Source organism: Cololabis saira, chromosome 20, assembly GCF_033807715.1.
Source record: "Cololabis saira isolate AMF1-May2022 chromosome 20, fColSai1.1, whole genome shotgun sequence".
Taxonomy (NCBI): Eukaryota; Metazoa; Chordata; class Actinopteri; order Beloniformes; family Belonidae; genus Cololabis; species Cololabis saira.
In genome coordinates, this window is record NC_084606.1 from 12,998,573 (window position 1) to 13,022,895 (window position 24,323).

Below are 24,323 nucleotides of genomic sequence, written 5' to 3' on the forward strand. Positions count from 1 at the left end.
CTCTATGGGCCCCTTAATGTGGAAGTAAACCTGGAAGTCAGAAATTTTTTCGGCGTATGCGCTAGCTGAGCAGAATGCATTGAAATGAATGGGCGGCCATTTTCGATGTACCATCCAGTTCTATATTACATCAATGAACCACGCCCACAACTAACTTCCGCCATTTTCTACGCGTCACTCAGGCAGCCAATGAGCACAGAGCCTAATTATCGCCCACTCAGAATCCCTCATAGAGAATGAGGTTAGAGAATGGGAAGATAATGACTCAGAGGCTGAATTTTTAATTTATTTAGCAAAAACAATCAAAAGCGTGTTTTTAAGACATTCAATACCTGTTTAAAATAGGTATTAGATGCCATAATAGGTCCCCTTTAATAAACAAAGTTAAAAAAAAAAAATGAAAGTAAACTTTTGTGAAGGTTTTATTTTGGAGGTCCAGACCGGAAGCCAGGTCAATGTTGTTGTGTGAGCGGCGCCGTCATCTGACTCCTTTCCTGTCGGGAGAGAAAAGTTTGGTCGCCCAGCCTCCACACCTCCACACCGCCTGCTCGCTCTACACCGGGGCTGCCGGAGCTGCTGGGGAAAACCTGGGAAAGTTACCGCTGGCCGAGCAAATGTCGGAGTGAGTTATTATGACGGAGCTGCTGCGCAACTTGCACAGCGACTGTAGCGGCGGCAGCGCGCCGCGGGAGCGCGCACCAGGAACCACCGAGGAGTTTCTCCCCAGAAAGTGAAGCCGAGCCTCTCAGTCTCAGTCAGACACACCGGGGCTGCGGGAGTTATCAGTGTTTTTGTGACCGGGCTGGGGAGCGAGGGTAATGGGCGCGCCGGGACCACCTGCGGGGCCGCCGTTGGGCCGCGGGAGCGCGCCCGGGGAGCTCTGCGCCTGAGCGCGGGAGCGCGCAGCGCTGGCCGGCCGGACTGAATGTCCCTTTTCCTGCTATTCTTCTCTGCGGCTCGGCGCTTCCTGCTCCACTTAATGGCTATAAATACAGAAAACCTTAAAATGGACTGCTAAACCATTTAGAAAAAGTTGATTTTGGGTTGTTACAGCAACATTTGGGATTTGGGGGGGGTTTACCTACAGCTTATGGTAGTTTTTTTCTTGCCCTGCAGGTTTAACTCTTCATAGTAAAAGCCCAACAGGTGCAGGAGTTTGAAAGAGTCAGCTAATTAGACTTAATTAAGACTTTTTTGTAATGATGTGACCTAGGATCCTTTTTAAAAGATTGGTGAAATAAATAAACTGTTGGGAATCCACACATCAGGTCAAGTTCAGTGGAGACTGCCGTCTTTCTGCAAGACGTAATCAAACCCACCTCTGAATGTGTTCTGGAATGGATGACCTGAATTTTAGTCAAAACAAATGAAGGACACTTAACTTCCACTCGATTTTGAATCCTCTCTCGTCGGTCCAGTTTTTTGAACACTTTACATTTGTCCCTGATGAGCCAACAAGAAGGACAGAAAAGGGAGCGAGGCGTAGTAAAGTGCTCCTTTGTACTTTATTTTCAAACCCTTAGGGTTCAAAATCTGCTCCAGTCAAAACATCTGCTGAAGGCTCCATGGAGCCTCTGAAGAATATATTCAGCCGGGGCCCGTTGTCAAACTGGAAGAATTTGGATCAGTCGCAAAAAGGGAACTTCACCAACCCGGTGTGGACGGCCTTGTTTGACTATGAGGCCTCCTGCAAGGACGAGCTCACGCTGCGGAAAGGGGACCTGGTGGAGGTCCTCTCTCTGGACTCTGAGATATCCGGGGACGAGGGCTGGTGGGCCGGCAAGGTCAACAACAAGGTGGGCATCTTCCCATCCAACTACGGCTCCTTCAAGCCCAATGGATACGCCAAGCTCCCGGGCAGCGGCGTGGTTGCGGAGCTAGGGCAGGCCGTGGTGGGAAAGTTTGAACCGGAGGATGTGGATTTTCGTGAGCTGAGCTTGGAGGAAGTGATCGGGGTCGGGGGCTTCGGGAAAGTGTATCGCGGTACATGGAGGGGCGAGCTGGTGGCGGTGAAGGCCGCCCGGCAAGACCCGGACGAGGACATCAGCGTGACGGCGCAGAACGTGAGGCAGGAGGCCCGTTTGTTTGCCATGCTCACCCACCCAAACATCATCGCTCTCAAGGGCGTCTGCCTGCAGGAACCCAACCTCTGCCTCATTATGGAATACGCCTCCGGTGGGCCGCTGAGCCGAGCCCTGGCCGGCCGTCGCATCCCGCCGCACGTGCTGGTCAACTGGGCCGTGCAGATAGCCCGGGGGATGTTGTACCTGCACAGCGAGGCCATCGTCCCCGTCATCCACCGGGATCTCAAGTCCAATAACAGTAAGTCCCTCCAGTCTGCAGAGCATCATCATTCATCTGTGTTTAGAAAGCAATGCTGAGAGTGAAATGCTTTTGGTTTTGTACGTTCTATCACATTTATTAGGACCTGCAATTGAAAATAATGACAAATAGGGCTGGGGATCGATTCAAATGTCAAGAATCGATTCGATTCTGATTCTTAAGATTCAGAATCGATTATCAAGATTTAATTTGATTCTGATATTGATTTGGGTTAGTGTTTTTAAAACTGTTTTTTGAGCTGTTGCGTGAATTATATGACTGTGTAGTTATGCAACATATTAATACTAGTATTATATTGAGATTCAGCAGTAAGTATTGGCAGCTAATGATGACTGTAAGGACCAATCACCTCCCAGAATGCTGATATAACTGCTTTCCGAAACATCGTGTGGTACAGAATTACCAATTAGATCCAGGGCAGCAAACAGAGGCCGTATAAAATCGGTTTTATTGTTTCCCACATTCCGTTTAAATTTTTTCCATTTTCGGTCTATTTCGGTTTTTAATTTTTTTTTAGCATTTTATGCACATGTAACCTCAAGACAGTATATAAAGTAATGAAATATAGACAATTTATGCAATTATAACTGAAAACTTGTGTTGTATTTTGAAAAATAATGTTTTCATACCTTTTAAACATATTTAAATGCAAAAACATGGCACCAGTTATTCTTGTGTCCAACAAAACATTCCTTTTTAGGCATAAACAAAAAAATACCAAAAGTTGTAATGTAATGATGAAAGAAATCGATCTTTAGACATACGAATCAATTTTTAGGAATTAATGAGAATCGATTTAGAATCGGAATTTTTATTTATTTATTTTTTTCTCCAACACAGGCCTAATGACAAAGTATTAGTAAAAAAAAAAAAAAGTAGTGCTATAACATCATGTCTTCATGGCTCCGGTCACATAACTCCCAAGCTGGTCTGATAGAGCAAAGCTGCAGACGCTGAAGGCCTGCGCGTATGTGGCATGGATTGGATAAAATTACACGCTTTTATAGTGAAGGTCAAAAATTCAAAAAGCTTTCCACCTTGGCACCATCGTGACGTGGACTTTGGTGTTGTCTGGACGCGGTGGGACAGGTCTCGCGTACATGTTACGGCTCTTATGACAGACCTGTATTCATTAAAGTTCATCTGAAGCTTTTTTTGTCTGCCTTTTTGAAGCAGGTTTATTTCCCGTGGCTCTAACGGGGCTTTTAACCTTATCTCAGAGCCAGCTACAGTTTAACCACAGCCCCACTTTATTATTATCATTCCTGCGATGCACATATTAGCCTCGTCAATACTACAGTTCTGTCGGCTGCAGTCCAGAAAATCTCCCTCTGCAGATCCTGATAAAAGCAGACCAATGTAGGAAAAATATCTTCTTTGCATCCTCTTTAACTAACAATGGATCAGAACACGAGTGCAGTAGTTCTATGAGAATACGGCCTTGGCTGCGAGCACTACGAGGCTAACTCCTTTGAGTCAAGGTTTGTTGATAGCACATCGTAAGAATATTTTCACCCAAATGACTTCACATCATTTTTTTTTTGTCTCTTTAGTTTCTGTCCATCTCTTTCGTTTATCGTAGACGGTATTTCACTTCTCACGGATCTTCTCCCTCGTGCCAGGTTCTTTCCCAGATGAAAGTGTCTCCTGTAGCGCAAAAGAAAGAGGAGTTATGTTAATATATTGTTTGTATATGAGGCATGCCAAAGCCAGTACAATCCTCCTCTGTTCACTGGGAGATCGTATCACTCGCCTACCTCCTCCTGCTTCTTGTTTTTTTAATCCTCCTCCGAATCTTTGTCCCCGGCCTGCCTCTACATGTCTCAATACAGCCGTAACCCTGTTGTCCTACTGAGCAATATCCTGTTGCGCTGCTGGACGGAGGGAAGTGAAGGTAGATGTTGAGAGGGCGGACATTTCAAAAAAGGTGCTGACAGCTACCGAGTGGTTCGTCGATAAGTGCGACACGCGGAGCCAGAGCATCAAAGGGCATCTTAAGAGAAGAAATATCAGGTGTTTGTTTACTTGGATGTTCAAAATGTACTTCAGCTTTAAAGATGAGCCTCAGAACGTGATGTCAGTTCCTCCAATGGTGCAAGTTCTCCTTTTGTGAGGTGTCGTTTTCACCAGTGCTTGGTTGGAGAGGAAGAAATCTGTCGAGGAAGGAGAAACTCTTTTTTTTTTCTTGTTTTTCCCTTTTCAGATTTTAGCCACAAGCGGAGCATAATACAGTAGGGTAGATACTTGAAATACCAATTTAGAAACAGATGATGTGGCTTGATTATATGGCTTGTAATGTAATATATCAGGTTAAAACAAAATTGCAGGCGAAGAAATCGAGATTAAAGAAATAACCTCTGGGGCCTTATGTCAAAATGATGGACACTCCATCTAATAATTGCTCTGACTCCCTGAGTCCCTGAATGGCTTTTAACGACAGCTAAGAGTTGCTTTTGGGGCTAATTACGTGTAGAATATGTTAATTAAACAGGGGCATGGGAGAAAGGGCATTGTGGGGCACTTGAGTCCAAACTAGAGACCATGACCTGAAATCCATCAAATAGAGATGCAGAGTGTAGCGTGCAGGATCCTTTCTGTGAGTTTGTGGGGATGAGTCAGGAGTTTTCACACCCTCTGCACTCAGTTTTATTATTATTATTTTCTGCCCTTTTCAGATGAAGGTATTCGTATCTGATAGTTATGTTACTGAGGTTTGGGTTTTGTGTACAGTTCTGACAGAAACGCTGAACCTTGTAATGACCACTGACCGACCCACAGCCAGCTCAGATGCTGATCAATGTGCTCTTCACAGCTCTGCTTAGTGTACAAGCTCCATTCACACACGTGCGGACAGAAAGTGCAGTGTTCAGAACAGTTTTCAAGCTACACAGGCAAATTAACTTATTTATATAGCTTAAAAATAATCCCAATGAATTAGTTGATTCATAATCAGTCAAAAACTATTGCATTTGGTGTGAACACAACAGCATATTACTCCATTTTCAGTTGTTAATCCCTAATTTTAACTCTACCTAATGCTACGCTCATAACTGTGTGTTTTTAAAATGTGAAGCCTTTTTGATTGTTATCGACCTGCGAATGGAAAAAGTTTGACCTGCTTCAGACCCTGTTTCATGTTGGAAATGCCAGGATTAGTAGTAGTAAACATAATTAAAAAAAAAGAAATATATAAAAAAACAATCAAAACAAGACAATAAAAACATTGTAGCAACATAAGCTACTGACTAGTGTAAGAAAATAAGGATAAAAATAGATAAATACAAAATAAACACTGTATCATTGCACCCAAGCATTTTGCTCATCCCTGTACCTCTGAAAAATAATATCTTTATTTTATTTTAAACGGTTTAATATCTGGACATTGCTTTAATTCCATTGAAAACTTTGAAAAAAGGATTAGGATGTAAGATGCATTAGGAAAGCAACAATTGGTCCATATAAGGATTTTATCATTGATTTAATCATTTATCATGTGTTGATTTGTGGTAAAACCACATGCATGTCACAGACGAGCAGGTCTGTGCTACACTGAGGGGAGTGCTCATTTTGATATTGTAATGCATTGCAGGAAGTGCAGGGGGCAGTCTAGCTTTCATTTAGCTCATTAAAGACAAAAACGGACGTATGAAAGACGAGGAGCGTTGCCAAACAGTGCATGTCTTGCTGCTTCTCGCTTGTGCGTGTGATGCTGATGATGCTGGGGGGGGGTTCATGTGTAAGCTATGATAAACAGCAGCCATTCATCAGCAGCGTTACTGCCAGACATGGGAAGCTTCCGAGACATAACGGCTGAATAGTTAAAATAATTAAGAGATTAGTGTAGAACCAAAGTAATCGTTAGTTACAGGCCCATCGTAGACAGAGAAAAACCAATAATGTAGCTGTACAGATTTACTCCGTGCCTTGCTCTTCTGGGTCAATATGTAGTCTTCCCTGATTTCCCAGATGTACTTTAATGACGCCGGTGGAGAACAACATGGAGAGAGAAAAGTAAACGTTTCTGACTTTGGGAGTCTCATTACGGCTGCTTTGCTCTGCACCTGAGTGCCACTAGGCATGTGCTACTTACCAGCATCCAGATTTATCAGGACTTGAACAAGTCAGGGTTTCCGAATCACACACAAAAAAAGTGATGCCGTTTCTGTTATGTCTCGTCAAAGTTATAATAGTGCAGGGATCACGCTAAGTTTTGCACGGCGCAAAGACGCACAAGTCCTTCCCGAGGGAGAGGACTCGCCAGTAGTTTTCCTCACGTCTGAGAAAACAACGCTGGCAATTTGAGAATGATTTGATACCTGCAAAGTGCAAATGCCTGGATGTTTCTAGCTGGGAGGAGGGAGGCCATCCAGCCGGCTTGGTTTATTTTAAAAGTGTGTCTGCCAGAAGAGGCAGCACTTTAAACATGAAGGCACATCCGCTTGATCAGCACTCACTTCTCTCTGCCAAATTGAAGGAAACACTGTCTTAAAATGTATGTATTTGTGCATCTGTGTAATACTTTCAGTAGCCATGTGGTCACAGTGGAGTCTACGGGTTAGTGGTTAGCTGACATCCACGATAGCTTCCCCTGAGCTGTATGCAAGTGTGTTGTTATTTAGGTGTTTGCACACAAGTGTTCAAGCTCACTTCATACTATAAACTCTGCTGGTTTGCTATTATTGTGTGTTGGGGAGGATACCGAGAGCAAATGTGCTACAGTAACAGTTTTAAACGGAATGGAAATTGTACAATATGGAACTTCTTTCCTTCTCAAAGTTGGAGCAACACTCAGGTAATGGACGGGCATTAAAGTGCCCCTGCGTCGATGTGTTTAACTCCAACTGGAAAAAGAACAGCAAGGTATTTAAATTTGTAAAGTGCACAGCAAGTTTAAAATGTACAGAATAATTTGTCTGCCACTTAATTGAATTAAAAATGTCTGCATAGAGCTTTTTAAGACCTGGAAACTGTTGTGAGGGTGTCATGCCAGGACCTTTTTCTCAAGAAGTTATAGTTAGATCTTGGATCAACATGTATTTTTTGTTTTTTCTGCCATGAGCAGACAAACATCTGATACATCTCCGTACCAGCATGTTTTCATTCAGGGCCCCTAGCGCCCCGCACCGTGGTGCGCTCAAAACATCCCCTGTCTGTATGTCTGAGAATAGCCGCTGGGCTGGGTGTGCTGCATGTGTGGTGGACTGCTGCTCTTCATAGACGCTTTCTTGCCTGTGCAGATATATTTAGTGAAGCAAACAAGATTAGAAGCAGGATAAAGTCCAAACACCCACCTGCAGTTTGATAAAGCTGTTAAAGATGGATCAAAGTTTATTGCGCAGAATGAATGCGACGTGGTGGGATGGTGGGCGCTCCGGGGGGAAGAGGCTGTTTTTGCAGGGCTGGCTTTCTGCTGTTAACAGAAAAGGGATTTTATATTCAGTTTCTGCTACTTGGGTAAACTGTATGATGCTCTTTTGGCTTTAGCTGGACGGAGGAAGTGTAAAATAAAAGATAGAAAGACTCGCGGTGATGGAATTAAAGCAAGCACATGTTAAAAGCAGTCCCTTTTTATGTTGAACAGCCACATAACAGAGCATTCTTAGCTATTCCTGTTGAGGCCAACTCTAGAACCAACCTGCAGATTTCAGACTAGGGCTGTTCGATTAATCGATTTTAAATCGTAATTGCGATTATGTAATTAGAACGATGTTAAAACGTGAAAATCTTTTTTTTTTTTTTTTTTAACCTTGTAGGCACACATATTAATGATTGATACCATATTAATGATTGATGGAAATACCTCTCAATACCTGCGACAAGTGCCCCATCGGAGAGGCTCTTTAGTGTAGGAGGGGGCATTAAAACATGCCACCGGGCATCCCTCAAGCCAGATGCCGTAGACCGGCTCGTGTTCCTTGCAAAAAACTTGCAAATGTGAATAGCAAATGTAATGACTGACATTACACACCTCTACCTCCTTCATGGGTTGCTTTATTATTTAGATGCAAAGACCCAGTTTAGTTTAATTAGAAAATGTCTTGTTTTATTTAATTGGAAATATAACTTACTTTATGTTTGCAAGTGCTGATTTGCTGATTTTTTTTTTTTCAGAGATAAAACTTTATATTTTATTATATTTTTTAAAACTTTTTTTAAACTTATTTTACAGAGTTTTGCACTTTATTCATTCATTTTTGGTTTAATAAGAGCAAAGTTTGCACTTAAAGCCCAATGGGGCAAATGTTCAATAAAAAAACAGCATATTTGAAATCATTTCTTTGCCTTTTGTCAATTCACAAAATAATCGTAATCGGATTTTGAGAGAAAAAAATCGAGATTTTATTTTTGGGCAAAATCGAACAGCCCTATTTCAGACCGATAGATATGCAGCAACATCATTTTATAGATCTTTCACAAATCATTCTGTGCACAAGACTTTATGACGATGGCATCAGTCATGATAAGTTCCCATTGTTTACACGGTTCGTGTAAATCTGCATTACTTACTTATAAACTGGGTTAGACAAACAATAAAGTGGCTCTGTAAGTATGTGTTTCGATTGACCAATTACTTTTCAATTTCGGACTGTTGGTCTTCATACAAAACAAGATATTTGATGATCTCATTAGTGTTGGGGTTATAGGTTTTTCTTCTGAGTAATTAAAACGTTTATACATCTGACATTCTCCTCTTAATCATACACCGTTATTTTATTTTTCTAGCCATTATAAAAGCTGCATGGCTCATATAAAAATGACAATTTCCTTGTTGAATGGATATTGTCTGTCTGTGTCATACGTCACCCAGCTGAGCTACACATGATGTAGAGCATGCATGAAGAAAGAGACGCTAATACGCCATTTCAGATGTTTTTCTCTCTTCCTTTCTTCCTTTCTTGTGCTGCCTTTTCGCTCCCAGTAGAAATGTTAATGTAGGTGATAAATCCACAGAGCTCTGGTCAGAGCTTAATGGACACGTAGCACCATCATTAATGTTGTTGACGTTAATCAGGCTTTGAATGATTTCTTTTTTAGGCACAGAGAATAAACGTGTGCACATGTTCTGGATTGTTGGCGGTTTTATGAACTCACTACAGGATAAGATTATTTTTATGGCCTTAATAAGCCTCTCCATATAATGGTAGGTGGATATTTGAACACAACTCTTGGCAGAGTTGGTAGCGGTGAATACATTTCATGGTGTCCTGGTATAGACTCAACTTTGTTGTTTCACAGACGTAAGAACGACCTTTTTCAATTCTAAGCTGTAATGTATCAAGGTTTAGTAAACATATCATCTGGTCTTTCCTTGGTTTCAAAATCTCAGATAAGCAACAACACATGACCCACTATACTGTGCCATTGTTCTTCGACTGCCGCCTCCATCGTGTTTAAATCTCACTTGAACGTAGATGTTGGCGACTGGTATTCCCACAACTGTTGACCATTTGGACCGTTTCTATGGCATCTTCTTCTAAATCTTGGCAAACTAGCCACTACTTTACAATCACATATTGTAGATGTTTTTGAACCAGTGACCTTTCGAATTGCAGCTTTTTAGAAATTACTCCCATAGACATTCATGGCTAGTACAAAGAGTCATGTATGGTGTAAAACTGGGATACTTTTCCTAAAATCTTCACTAATCTCCTTGAATTTTCTCATCATTATAGTGTGTCTTAGTCAATAAGTGCTGTTTAAGGTCTGTTGGCACCTTACCATGTCATAATACTTTAATAATACATTTTTTGTACTTTAATATTTTGTAAAGTTACATTTTATAGTAATTAAGAGTCATATAAGGTCCCTGTTTAAGTTTTTTTGCATTTATTTTGCTGCGTGTGGCAGATTCTTCTCACTATTAAAGATGCAGTGCCTGACTGATTTTTCATTATTTAAGGAATATCCCTCATACCTGCTTCACATGAGGAACATCTGTACACTAGTATTTGGGAAGGATTCTGCACTTTGTCTGTGTGGTTGCAACCACACACCTTTTTATATTGTCCTCTTTTGACATTGAGTTGGACTTCAATGCTTTTTCTTCACCTTGAGGATGTCTGTGAACTGTGTAGCGATGTCCTCGTCCTCCTTAGTGATGATCAGCCTTCCTTTTGTCTCGTTCCAGTGGCATAGATAAGCCACACATCCCAGCTGTTCACTGTAGCCCTGTCACTGCAGTTTAATCATTTGATAATATTTACAATAATAAACATTGTGATTGTTTAGGACACATTTGCGTGTCACCCTTCTGCCACACCCCCGTCTCCTCTGCTCTGTCATGTAATCCCTCCAGTAAAGACTGATTACTTGTTGTCCAAATTCTTACTAAAACTCTCATTTAAGGGTGCAAAAACAAAAACTTTGAGAACCCCTGTGTTGGATAGCTGTAGATATCTCAGAGCCAGTGGTGGATTTAAGAAATTTGGGGCTTAAAGCAAAGTCAGGCATGGGGCCCTCTGAAATGAGAACTTCTCATTCCTCATTTTCCTCCTCTTTCCAGCACCGCAGGGGTAGCTTATTTTCATCCTTGTGTTGTGTTGTTTTCTCTTCTCGATTATCCCACTCTCCTCTTCCTCCACTTTGCGCCGTTTGTTTTCTTTTGCCACCGTTTTCTTTTACCGGTTCTGAACATGCGCAGTAAAATAGACTGATCCTATGTAGTGGACACTGAAGGGGGGCCCCGACACATACAATACGATGCGCATTCTGCTGGCATTTTAGCGAGAGGATTTTAAGCATAAATATAACTGGGCTAGGTGATATATCGAGATTTTAATATATATCAATATATTTTCAAACGCGATATGGTACGAGACAATATCGTTTATATCGATATAGCTTTTTTTTTTTCTTTTTTTTTATGATTTTGATATAGCTTATTTTGTGACAAATTGACTTGAATGTTTTATTTGAGATTTACACAAATGTTTTGTTATTTGTACAACTTTCAACCTCAGTGGAAAAGTCTGCCTGTTACTGTCTACATTGTATTAATTGCACAGTGTATTTTAATTTAATTGCTATGCAGGAAAGGGATATTTGTTTTACTTTATTCAAGAAGCATTTTTATTCTATATATGCAGGCAGTTTATTTTTATTTCATTTATTTTATACATTTTGATATTGTGCAGACCTCTGTTAATAAAGGAACCTGTGTGACATTTGGCACGAGGCTTTGTATTAAAACTGACTGTTTTTTTAAGGGTTCGCCTCAGAAAAAAATGAAGCTAACAGAGATGCTATGCTATAATGCTTTTGGGGGAAACACCAATTATGTCACAGAAAAAATATCGATATATATATCGAGTATCGCCATTCAGCTAGAAAATATCGAGATATGACTTTTGGTCCATATCGCCCAGCCCTAGCGCAAATAAGTAATAACTATCAACCATAAGTGTATGAGGATTTGAGGGGGCCCCTCAGCAACTTGGAGCCCCAGGCAGCCGCCTAGTTTTACCTAAGTCCGCCCCTGCTCAGAGTTGTGTTGTTATCTAACGTGTTTGTAGATGTATTTGTAAGAACACTTTACTTTAAACTTCCAGCTAAGCTGTCGTAAGATGATTTTCTGTTACCAGAAATGGCTTAACAACAAAACCTTTCTGGGATTTCTTTGGGCCCAAAACAAGTCCCTGCCTAGGGTGGGGTGTTAACGTCGTGCTAACTGGTGCTGGTTGATTTCTGTAGGCAGAAGATTACATTGTTTATCCTTCTCAATGACCCCTTGAGTTGGACTTTTGGTAGTGGTCTGTCTTGTTTTTTTTTAAATTTCTTTTTACATTTTATTTTATTTCTAGTTGGAAAACGGTGAATGATGTGCATGACCTTCACCGAGTGAATGGCGATACTCGATATATATCGATATTTTTTCTGTGCCTTAATTGGGGTTTCCCCCAAAGCATTATAGCAGAGCATTTCTGTTAGCTTCATTTTTTTTCTGAGGCAAACCCTTAAAAAAAACAGTCAGTTTTAATACAAAGCCTCGTGCCAAATGTCACACAGGTTCCTTTGTTAACAGAGGTCGGCACAATATCAAAATGTATAAAACAAATGAAATAAAAATAAACTGCCTGCATATATAGAATAAAAATGCTTCTTGAATAAAGTAAAACAAATATCCCTTTCCTGCATAACAATTAAATTAAAATACACTGTGCAATTAATACAATGTAGACAGTAACAGGCAGACTTTTCCACTGAGGTTGACAGTTGTGCAAATAACAAAACATTTGTGCAAATCTCAAATAAAACATTCAAGTCGATTTGTCACAAAATGAGCTATATCAAAATCATAATTTTTTTTTTTAAATCGATATAAACGATATTGTCTCGTACCATATCGCGTTTGAAAATATATCGATATATATTAAAATCTCAATATATCGCCCAGCCCTACCGAGTGTTATGAAGGGAAGTTTACTAGGTCAGCGAAGCCTGCTGGGGTCAGACCTTGTCGGGGACACGGTAGATGAAACACCGAGGAGGAGCCTGACCCTGTTACAGGTCCAGCCTCCTGGGTTTCACTCCACACCCCTGCTGATGACAACACACCTGATGCTAGAGCGCTGTGATTGGTGGAGGGCACTCTCCCTCTCTTGTTCTTTACCTTGACAGGTTCACTTGTGATGATCGGCTGGTTAAATTACACACAGCATGGATGGATAGATGGATGATAAATCTTGTATAGGTTTTTACACATTTATTTGTCTGTATTGAGGACTGGACCATTTTTACACCATTGATTTATTATATATATATATAAATGTGTGTGGTTACGTATGTATGATTGACTGTATAGTTTACTGCACGGATATGACTTCATATTGGTATATTTACATGCGAATATTCAAAGATACATATTATGTACATGTTACTTTCTTGTAATAAATATGTATCTATGCCCCTTATTCCTCTTTGACAGAACCAGTTTTTTTTTGTTAGGGGTCAATAAAATAAAAACTCTGTAAAGAGTGCTGGTGAAGGAAGCACTATCACACAAACGAATTAAAAAAAAAAGAAAAATTGTTGCAAGATCAAAACGCTTGTATATGTGTTAATATGTTTGTATTAAACATTAATGTACTGTATATGCAGACAAAAAAAAGAAAAAAATGACACACAGACAGAATACTTTGACATAAAATGTTGACAGCCACAGAATTACAGTCTCTCTCACCAGCCGTCTGCTCTGTCATGTCTCAGCTGTTGCTACGGGAGACAGATGTTGTTCTACCGTACCTGGCCTTATCTACATCTCGTCGTCTTTGTTTCTACAACTCAGCCAGAGTTTCAAAAGTGATGAATACATTTCTGATATCGGTCAAATCGCTGAGTATTGGGATCTGCATCATTCGATACGCACGTTTGTGACTCCTGTTTGATGTGAGGAGAGTCGCCACAGTCTTACTGCTCCAATTTTCATGTGCTATGTGAGGCACATTGACATAAATCAAAACATTTATAGATGAAATGGGGTGTAGAGTTTTGACTGGGTTAGCAAATTGTCGGTCATTTTCATTTCCTCATCAGTCGTCATGAAGCACAGTGCATTGATCAGCAGACGAACCCAGCGTTGATAAATGCAGCCTTCATTTCTGATTTCTCTGCCGAAATGACATCTGAAACAAGATTGGGCAGCAGCTCCTCAGTTCCTTCACTGTAGATCGGCCGAAAGGGCTGGGGGCCACGACTAACTATGATTGACATAAACTGGGCCTGTTTACCCCCAAAGAATGAATGAATGAATGACCTGAATATTCAGGGCTTTGGGTGACAATTTAACTTCCTTTGAGTTGCACATTTTATAGATGGTTTAAGAAGGAAAGTTGAGAAAAGACTGTTTAGATTTTACATGTCAGGAGAGAAAGTGGGCACGACCTGAATCTGACATAAGCTGTCCATCAATCCGACCGATCAATCAATCATCTATGTCCACAGATCCACGGGGATCAGCTGCATTCAGACACAAGGCAGGGGTACACCCTGGTTTTAATGTTTATAAACTTAAACTTTACTTTGCCCTTTCCACAACAGCTGACCAATCAGGTGTCTCTGTTCCCCTTGTTGTGCATAAAATCACTGTGTCCAGGTGCAGAAGCACCTCGGTCTTTAAGTTCGGTCAAACTAGAGACAACTTCTGTTGTAATAGATGGTATAAAATTATATTATATATATTCGACGCTATATAGATAGAATTGAAACTTCAGATATCACTTTATATGTCTCAGAAATGTAAAGCCCAAGCATCTCTGGTTTTACGGAGGGAGAGAGCCAGCCCTGAGAGTCTGACCGAGTCTGTGCCGGCTGATATTGTTGAACTATATTGAATGTGGGAATTTTCCACATTGAGTTCTATATTTGAGGGAATCTGTTAACAACCACAAAGTCAAACATTCTGTGCATAACAAAACAACGTAGGGGAAAAAAGATGTAAAAAACAAACAAACAAAGACCCGAGAGCCAAAGTTAACAATGGCACGCTTATTCTCCTCAACCGGACGGTTTTACTGTTTCAATGTCCTGGTTGCCTCAAAGTCACAGCAGGTCTGCAGTGGCTTTGGAGGCCACATCCTGATCTGGACTCCAGGAACTGCAAGAGGAGACATCAGTGCCATCACTGACTACACTAACTACTATCTGGAGAACATCATCCCTACCAGGAGGGTGATGTTCTGCCCTGGAAGAAGCTGGAGAGCAAACCTGCATCAGGGATCCCCCTCTGCTTCCTCCTCTCACCTCTTTGCAGTTGAAGGTGTCATCATCTCGCTGGTTCAGCTAACCCAATGTTATGCTAAATGTCAAGAATCGATTCTATTCTGATTAAGATTCAGAATCGATTACCAAGATTTGATTCGATTCCGATATCGATCTGGGTTAGTGTTATTAAAAATGTTTTTTGGACTGTTGCCTGAATGATATGACTGTGTAGTTATGCAACATATTAATACTTGTATTATATTGAGATTCAACAGCAAGTATTGGCAGCTAATGATGCTGTAAGGACCAATCACCTCCCGGAATGCTGATAGAACTGCTTTCAGAAACATCATGTGGTTCAGAATTACCAAACAGATCCAGGGCAACAAACAGAGGCCGTATGAAATCAGTTTTATTTTTTAACACATTCCATTTTTAGTTTTGTCATTTTTGGTTTTTAATTTTTGAGAATTAGTTTTTATAGCATTTTATGCAAATGTAACCCCAAGACAGTATATAAACATGGCACCAGTTATTCTCGCGTCCAACAAAACATTCCTTTTTTGGACATAAACAAAAAAAAAACACAAAGTTATAATGTAATGATAAAAAAAAAAAAATATCGATCTTTAGACATGGGAATCAATTTTTAGGAATTAATATGAGAATCGATTTAGAATCGGAAAATCTATTTTATTTATTTTTTTTTCAACACAGGCCTACTAATGAACAGATTATTATCAGATACTCCACATTATTCACTGCCCAATACACAGATTGTGAAACTGAGGGATTGTGTCAGCAGCACAGGAGCGCCTCGACTCCCTCAAGCCTTCTCCAATTCACTGTGCACACGTTATACTTTCATTACAGCTGGAACTTGTGTCTTTTACAACAATAAATGCCTCTGTGCTCCGCGTTCTTCCACTGCTGACACGCACTGCCACCTCAGAGATCTGGAAGACATCTTTTCAGAGTCTGTGGTGGTGGGTGCAGTTTCACCCGCAGTGGTCTGCCGGGGGAGCAGCACGGGAGTCAACAACTACAAGAAAATAAGCACATTTCTTGGGGCGGATCTGAAGCCTCTGGAACCAGTTGTGCAAAGAGGAATGTTGCATAAGGCTCAATGCAGAATGGATAACGCTGCACAGAAAGAGAAGCAGCAGGCAGTCGAAGCTTCTACAGGTTACTGCAGTACAGACTTACAACTATAACCCTCTACGAGTCTTTATTAACACCTGAAAGTACTAATGCAATGACTGATCAACTTTCTTTATTTCAACAATATAAATTTAACAATTTAAAGTAGCAATAAAGATTATTACAGCTATCCACCGTCCTATGAAATTGTAGATCAGTGAATATAAGTAAATAAATGCCAGATAATCTGAAACAAAGTAAAAACATCATACAGTTCAAAAATAGTTTAAAACACAAATCATGGTTAGTAAATACCAACAAGATTAAAGGATAAGACGCAAGAGAGAGAATTATGGAATTATGCAGGTAATAATTACTGATCTTTTTGTCCTTGTTTTAATCAGGACTATTTACTATTTATTTTTCCTTTTTTTTTCTTTTCTTACTGGTCCTTTGTTGTTACATATATTTTTCTTTCGTGTTTGCTTCTTTTTTGGGTGGAAATGATAGAAAGCATTTGTTATAGAAAGTTTAAATAATAATAATGTGAAGGTTAAAGGGTAGGCATTTATAAGCTCAGAGCTTCAGCCTACTCCTTTTCGATCCAAATGATTACACGACATGTTATGAATGAGTGTACCATACTGAGCATGTGATCGAAATAAATAAATAAAAAAAAAATCTATCAGTCAATATTTGAGCAGAACTGTAAAATCAACAGATCCATGTTCTGACCCAGAACCCGGTCTGCCTGCTCCTGTGGACACAGAAACCACGTTGGATGCTTCCAACCAAAGCTGGTGTTTCGAGCCCTTGTTTTTGTTTAAAGTTAACTAAACATCATTATATTACAAGGCCAACAAACAGAATAGATGCAAACACATTCCCAGAACCAGCATCCTTGTCAGTCGGACTGCGGTGGACTTTCATTTTAACGTGATGAGAGTGCAAAGAGATGGGACAGATTTAGCAAACAATGCTGCGGTGCATCTGTGCACCCATTCACTGGCTGCTTTATCCCGCTCACGGTCACAGGGGCTGTTACAGCTGACATGGTACATCCTGGACTGGGTGCCATTTTATCCCAGTACCCCCAGCCCTGCACACTCACACGCAAACACATCACTGGTTTTATGTATCCCATATCCTAGTAGTAACACAATAAAGAAACAAGCACCGTGAGTGCAAAGTGAGGTGCTTGTTTCTCCTCTTAGTTATGGAAGCAGGATGAACGAGGGCACTTAACAAAGAACTGCAGAGGAAAACAGGAAAAAAAGGCAATCAGAAGCAGTCGCTGGAAGGTCAGAACACAAAGGATGGCAGGTTTTCACAACCCAACCAGACTGATATCTGCTGTTGTTGTTGCTGTCATCCCCTTCCCCGATCTGCAACTGCCTTCTTAGCTCAGCGTCGCTCTCACTGCAGACCAGACACCCTTCATGCAAATAAATAAAAGTCTGCGTGTGTTTGTGCAGGATTATTTTCATTCTGAACAACATTTGGATGAGCTAACAGAAATCTTACATTACAAGAGCATAAACCCTGATCAAAATGATCTTCATGAGAACTGCCAGCCATCATTTCCTGATTCTTACTCATGAACCTTAGATGTGTGTGTTCAAACATGCCACTAGTTTTTCTTGTTTTTGTATTTGTTTACCCCCATCATTGGACAAACGCAGCTGTAATGTTTGAAATAAGACGGCAAAAGCGACGTTCCACTGTAAATATCAGCTAGCAGCTCCTTCGGCGTGGATCGGCTGAAGGAGCCACAGCAAACTTTGATTGTTTCCGGGGCAACATGGCACGATGATTGATGACATAAACGGGGCTTCAAAACGGCTCCTCAGAAAAGCTATGGGTCATGCGCCTGCTGTGTTGTCTGTCTCTTCTACAGTCTCTGGCAGGAGTGTCCAGTCCTCAAGGACCCGTGGCCAGCCTTTTTTTAGATTTGTCCCTGCTTCAAAACTCCTGATTCAAATGAATGCTTCATCACCACCTTGTCATTAAGGTCTACACAAGTCTTCAAATACACATTGATTTAAATCAGGCATCTTGGACACACCTGGTTTGTGGGTCAAGGGTAAATAGAAATGTTCTCCCAGCTCATATTTTCTTAAGAAACCAGCCAGATATCACAGCACTATCTCGAGGCCTGCCAAAGTAATTTTAATCGGGCTAAATGTATATATCTGGTTGATCTTTAGTTTTGAGTGTGATACAGCAACAATAAAATGATTGTCCTTGCAGAAACAACAGCGTGTTCCTGTTGGAACCGGCTGCTTACATCACTATCACTTCCTTGACCTCAAAGCTTTTGGGGTCAATCCAGGCATGATCCCCCTTTGTGATGTTTCTGAAGGAAATACCACTAATGATGGTTGAATTTCAACCCAGGAGGTCTGGAGTCTTGTTAATAAGTGATCACTTTGCAGATTACACAGCCGTTCTCCTGGTAAAGGACACTTTGCACAGGGAATCATTTATAACCCCCACTGTCAGTGCTGAAGTCGGTGGCCAGAGGCTGAATACTTCCTCCTCTGTGTGTTTGTGCATCCTATGGGCAAGGAAATGCTTAGTAGACATAAGTTCTTTTTTCTCACTAAATCATAATGTAACAAGTGTGTATATTGAATCATCAAACTGTCACTGTTTTGTCATTTATTTACTGAAACGTAGTCTTGAGTGGGGAAATGGCTGCCTTAAAATGCTACCTGAAAGTACTTTATCTCCTCGTAGCTTTGTGAGCACCAGTGGCCGTGGGAACGCCATCAGTCATGTGACCGCTGTAGGATACAGATGTCTGTGCCCTGTGCAAGAGGTTATCCTGATCCCCCTTCTAAAGAGAAGGAAGGTTTATTTTTTTATCTGATGTGTCTGTATCAAACACTGGATGACCAGAATAACGCAGCAGTGACATTGTCAGAGTAGACAGTATGGAAGCAATTCTGTACAATAATTCAAATTAAAATTATTTTAAATTTTCGGAATAAAGCTGCATTTTAAAAAAATAAATTATTGGATATTTTGGGGATCGCAATTTGTAGACCGAAATTAGCGTCATACAGCCAGTTGTATATTGACATCAACGTCTTTTGTGCAGTTTAGAGTCTCGTTTTGATGACAACAGGTTTAAAACTTGCTGTTTGTGTTGCAGTGGTTGGACAAAGGCAACATTCATGCGTTTGCATCTCTTTATTTAGGAGTTATTGACTGCAGAGGTGGGAATCTGCGAATATCTATCCTACTTTACCGGACGTGCACAACTCGCGTTTTGGAGAACAGTCAGACTGGGGACTGAGAAGGGCGATAACCGACGTCACTCTCCTGCGTCATTTGGGATCGCCAACTCAATTTGAATTATGTTAGACCTTTTGCAGGGCAGGCAGGAAAACGAAAAAGCAATGTCCGTTTATCTTTAGCATTTTAATTAAGGGTGCTTTCACACCTGTGGCCCGTTTGTTTTGTTCCGATTCAGGGGCTGAACCGATACAGTTGTTCCGTTTCTCGTTCGTGGGGTTTGTGTTCACAAGGCAAACGTCTGTACCGTTTCAAAGCTGTTAACAAATTCCATGCGCGAACCAGCTGTACTCTGATTGGTCAAATGAACGCGGAAGGAGTTTCTTCTTCCGCACCCCGGGATAAACGACACGCCCCTTTCAGCGCAGCGCAGACCGCAGCCGCGGCTTTGGCTGATTTATGGTTCCGCGTTACACCAACGCAGAGCCTACGGCATAGAGTACGGCGTAGGCTCTGCGTCGATTTAACGCGGAACCATAAATCAGGCTTTACCCATTCATTTATGTGCGCTCGGCACAGAGCGGAGCCCGGCAGCGGACGAGAGGCCGCCTGCTGCAGCCGGGTTTGGGCTGCGCAAACCCTGCCCGAATTGAACATTGTTTAATTTCAAACAAAGTTTAATTTGTGCCGTGCTGGGAAGACATCTCGCACGTCCAATAGGAGAGGAGTTGGTGGAGGACCGACTCCTCTCCTTGCGCCGCGGCAGCACACACACAATGAATGGAGTTGTCTCGGTTGCTGTGTGGATCATGTTCTCACTCCAAATAAAAAAAATGAACCGTTTCAGGTCTCGATTGGAATCGGGCCGAGACCACCTCTCCTAGGCTATCTCGGAACGCTTGTTTTGTACCGTTTCAGAGCGCGATTGCTGTGTTCACATATACCAAACGTTCCGATCTTGAGGGGGAAACGTTCCCTGTACCGGAACAACTGCTTAAAACGGTACAGGTGTGAAAGCACCCTAAGTCACGGAATGAGCAATGGTCAAGAAGAAAATTAGAGAAAAAAAGAAGAAAAAAAGTTCATATTTTATTTATGAGTCAATAAATGCGGCTTTATTCCAAAAATTAAAAGTAATATTTGCTAATAGATTTTATTATTTTATATATATATATATATATATATATATATATATATATATAGATATAGATATGAATTAGTACAGAATTGCTTCCATATAGATAGGGGGGGGGCCGGTTCTGACATGGAAGGGATGAAAGATTATTCAACAGGAAAGGATTTCCTTCAACTTTTCCCACCCGATTCAGACATGATGACGGTTTTCCACTTGGAGAAGATGGACGTGTGCTTGAATCTACTAAACAACTTCACATAAGGAAGAACTGCTTCTCAGCCAGCGACTGGCTGACCTCTCCGATCACGGACAGGACTCCAGGAGAGCGGGGCGCTAACTCCACCATGAGTTGACATCTTCTGCACCATGACTGTGCCCTATTGCTCCACTTTCCCTCCCTCTGGTCCGAGGTTGCCAGACAGCCTGTCAGACTACGGCCTCGTCCCTCAGGGGACAAAGCTCCCGTTCTTCCTGGGGAAAGCCCCCACCCTGCCTGAATTCCTCCCTCGCCTACGGGTGCAGGCTAGGGAAGGGGGAGATGGAAGGAAGAAGGTAGAGCAGGATCAGGCCTCGCCTGTCGTGTGGCGGACAATCAAAAACCAATGCAGACTGCATCGAGTAAATGTATTGGGTTTTTTTTTCATTTCAACAGTATTTAAAAATGAGTTTGAATGTATAAATGGACTGTATTAATCCTGCCCCAGAAAATGGACGGAGTGAGGAATGATCGCAGGTTAAAAAGTGTGGCGAGATGGAGATATAGTGTGGAGTTGAGGATAATGAAGTGAGGTGCAGAGTGAGGAGGCAGAGCTGCCCTTCGTTTGAAAGGTTACAGCCTCTCAAACTGCATGCTCTGAATGTTTAGTGCCAGCTCCGCTCTCCGCTGTCCTTGAGCCTGGCCAGGAACATTTACAAACTTTGGCTCATTGTATGATTTACAATATGTGTGATTTATGTTGGAAGCAAGTTGGGTGCTTCAGGGGTGGTTTTTTCTGAGATGTTTGTTTCTCTGTGCTGCCAACAACCTCAACCTTTACAGTCATTCAATTTCAATTCAATTCAATTTTATTTATATAGCGTCTATTACAACAGAAGTTGTCTCTAGGTGCTTTCCAGAGACCAGAACATTTATTACATAAACAATGGCAGGTAAAAAGTAATGAAAAAAAGTAAAAAAATAAAATAATGCAATAATATAAAAGTAATATAATGATTATAATAATATAAAAGTAATGCACTGAAAATAAACTCCAAATAAAAAATGCTTTCAAAATTGAAATTATTTTTCAGTCAGTAAGCATATGCAAGTAAATTAAGTTTATTGTAATTGGGCCAATTCACAAAAGTCATCTAATGGCACTTTATACCCACACAAAGTTAAATACAGTGCAGTTATAATCCTGTTTTTTGTAATCTATTTACAATCCCATTTAAAATTCCTGTACCTGACACATTTGCAAGGAAGGGACTTTTTGCCTTTTTTAGATTTGAAACACTTCCGACAACAGCTACTGTTCTGGTGGTTCTTCTTTCAAGGATTATCTTTTGCCTTGAGTGTAAAGTTTTTTAGTGCGTTTTAGACTCTGATTTTGATACACTTAAGACATGCTTTTATGAGTGTCAAATACTTCTTAGTTGCTCTCTGCATGATGTGTAAATTCGTCTGATTTCGCAGAGCCTGATCTGCATTTTACTGGTAATAGGTGCCCCAGTTGAAAGTCATCCAATCCTGCATATCTGAGCTGTCTCCCTGCTGCGGTGGAGTCAGGTGACTGGCTCACCACCTCAGTTTGTCATTAATTTCTGCAAATGAACCTCTCGGTATGGTATGTGACTGTTTGGTTATCTTGAGCCAGGTATGCCGGAGCAGGGAAATTATCCTAGTTATTATTGCTGCACATTCTTCGGTTAGAATCGACTTAGTTTGGTTCTAATCAGGTTCGGGTGGTGGGGGGGGGGGGGGGGTTTAGACAAGAATGCTGTCCCACAGTCCAGCTAGGTTAATATCCCAGCATGTTGGTGAGTCTGATCACACTGCTATGATTAGACCACCTGGCCGAGCACTTTGCCTCACTCCCAACAGGGTAGCTGCCTTGTATTTTGTAGAGAAAGGTGGAGTTACGCTGCCCCTCCTGCACATTAGAGGACCAGAAACTTCAGCAGAGCTGGGATCCATCCGGACTTCCTCACTAAACCAATTCCAAGTGGAATTTTCTCGGTTAAATATAAGAAACACCACAAGGACTGTGTCTGGAGCACACAGCCACATTTAAGGTGGCGTGTACAAGCTTTTGTCGCCTCAGGTTCTGACAGCAGGGGCCTGAAATTTAAACTTTAGATTTTTCCTGACAAAAGACCAAACTGTACTGTAACGGGTCATAACTTAACAATCATTCATGAAGTGGTTTCTGCACAGGACTGTCGTATTACAGTAATCCCTGGCTATAACGCGGTTCACCTTTCACGTCTCGCTGCTTCACGGATTTGCATTGTGCATCGTGTTCTGCATCGTGTTCTGCATTCTGATCCTGTGTCAATAACGTTGGTCGCTTAGCAACAATGCTGAGAATGGCCAATGAGCTTCAGCAGCAGCTCAAGAACGGGACCCTTTAATGAATCGTTCATTACAGTTCTCAGATATAATCGATGGTGGCATGTTGGTTTATAAGAATCTTTTTGCCCAGAAAAAAAAAAAAAAGAGTGACAATAACGACCCATAACTATGTTCTTCTCTCGAAAAAACACACCTGCACCGCGGGCTTTAGGAGAAAAAGACGCTACAGAGCAAGTCAGGATGTAGCGGCAGTCAGAAGAGCAGTGAAATACACACCAATCACAATTTGTCCTACTGTACTTAATGTATTTTTTTTTTTTCATAATCATTTTTCATTTTCTCCCGTTCAAATCCAATTAATCGGGTCACGGTTGCGCGGGGCTGATCTCCGCAATTTGAAGCCTTGTATAATAATTGTAAAAAAAAAAAAAAAAGGTTGCTACTTTGTGGATTTCACCTATCACAGGTTCTTTTTGGAACGTAACCCCCGTGAAAAACGAGGGATTACTGTATAGGCTAACCTCTACATGAACAGTGATGTCTGAGAAAGTTCCCTAAAACCTAAAACAGTGTCTAAGAGTTTGCAGGCATGTAGCACAATACACACTTTTTTTCTTTCTTTTCGCTGGAGGGAATCTAAAACCCAGTCTCTCTCTCTCTTTTTGATTGTTAGTATTGGTGGACTGGACGCTGTATTTGCTTTTGTTCTGGATGTAATGCGTAGGAAAACCTCTGGCACACGTTCTCTCCAGGTTAACGCCTGCCGGGTTGAGTCACCCCCGGTACCGAAGTCATATCTCTGCTGCTGTTGGTGGAAGTCATGTCTGCAACTGATACACTCTTGTTTCCAAACAACAAACACAGCCAAACAGAGGACCGTTGCCATGGAGATGTGTCAGTGTTTTGGTGGCGACGTTGTTGGTTTCAGCTCTCAATCGTGGGGACAAGTTCTGTCTTGGCAGGACTGATCGACTGATGATGCTTGATGTTGTCTTTTAAAGACGCTCCGGATTGGTGTCTCTGTATATCGGTGTGTTAATGCATCTCTATTCCCATCCCCTATTTTATTCCCTTTTTACATACATTACAATACTCTTTACACATGCAACAAAAAAGACAACCATTTGTTGTTTGTGTCTTTCCCAGGACTCCCCTTATCATATGTTGGATTTATTAGCTCCATCCGTTGTGTTTGACTTTAAAAGTTTCCAA

General features: G+C 41.2%; 1 protein-coding gene across 1 annotated transcript in view; it reads left to right on the forward strand.

Annotated features, from left to right (window-relative positions):
• Window positions 1–585: 585 nt before the first annotated feature.
• LOC133420629 (mitogen-activated protein kinase kinase kinase 11) overlaps window positions 586–24,323 on the forward strand; it is a 63,906-nt gene continuing 40,168 nt past the window's right edge. Inside the window, exon 1 of the mRNA XM_061710368.1 lies at window positions 586–2,322. Coding sequence (XP_061566352.1) covers window positions 1,566–2,322 — 757 coding nt within the window. The 5' untranslated portion in view covers window positions 586–1,565. The remainder of the gene's footprint in view (window positions 2,323–24,323) is intronic.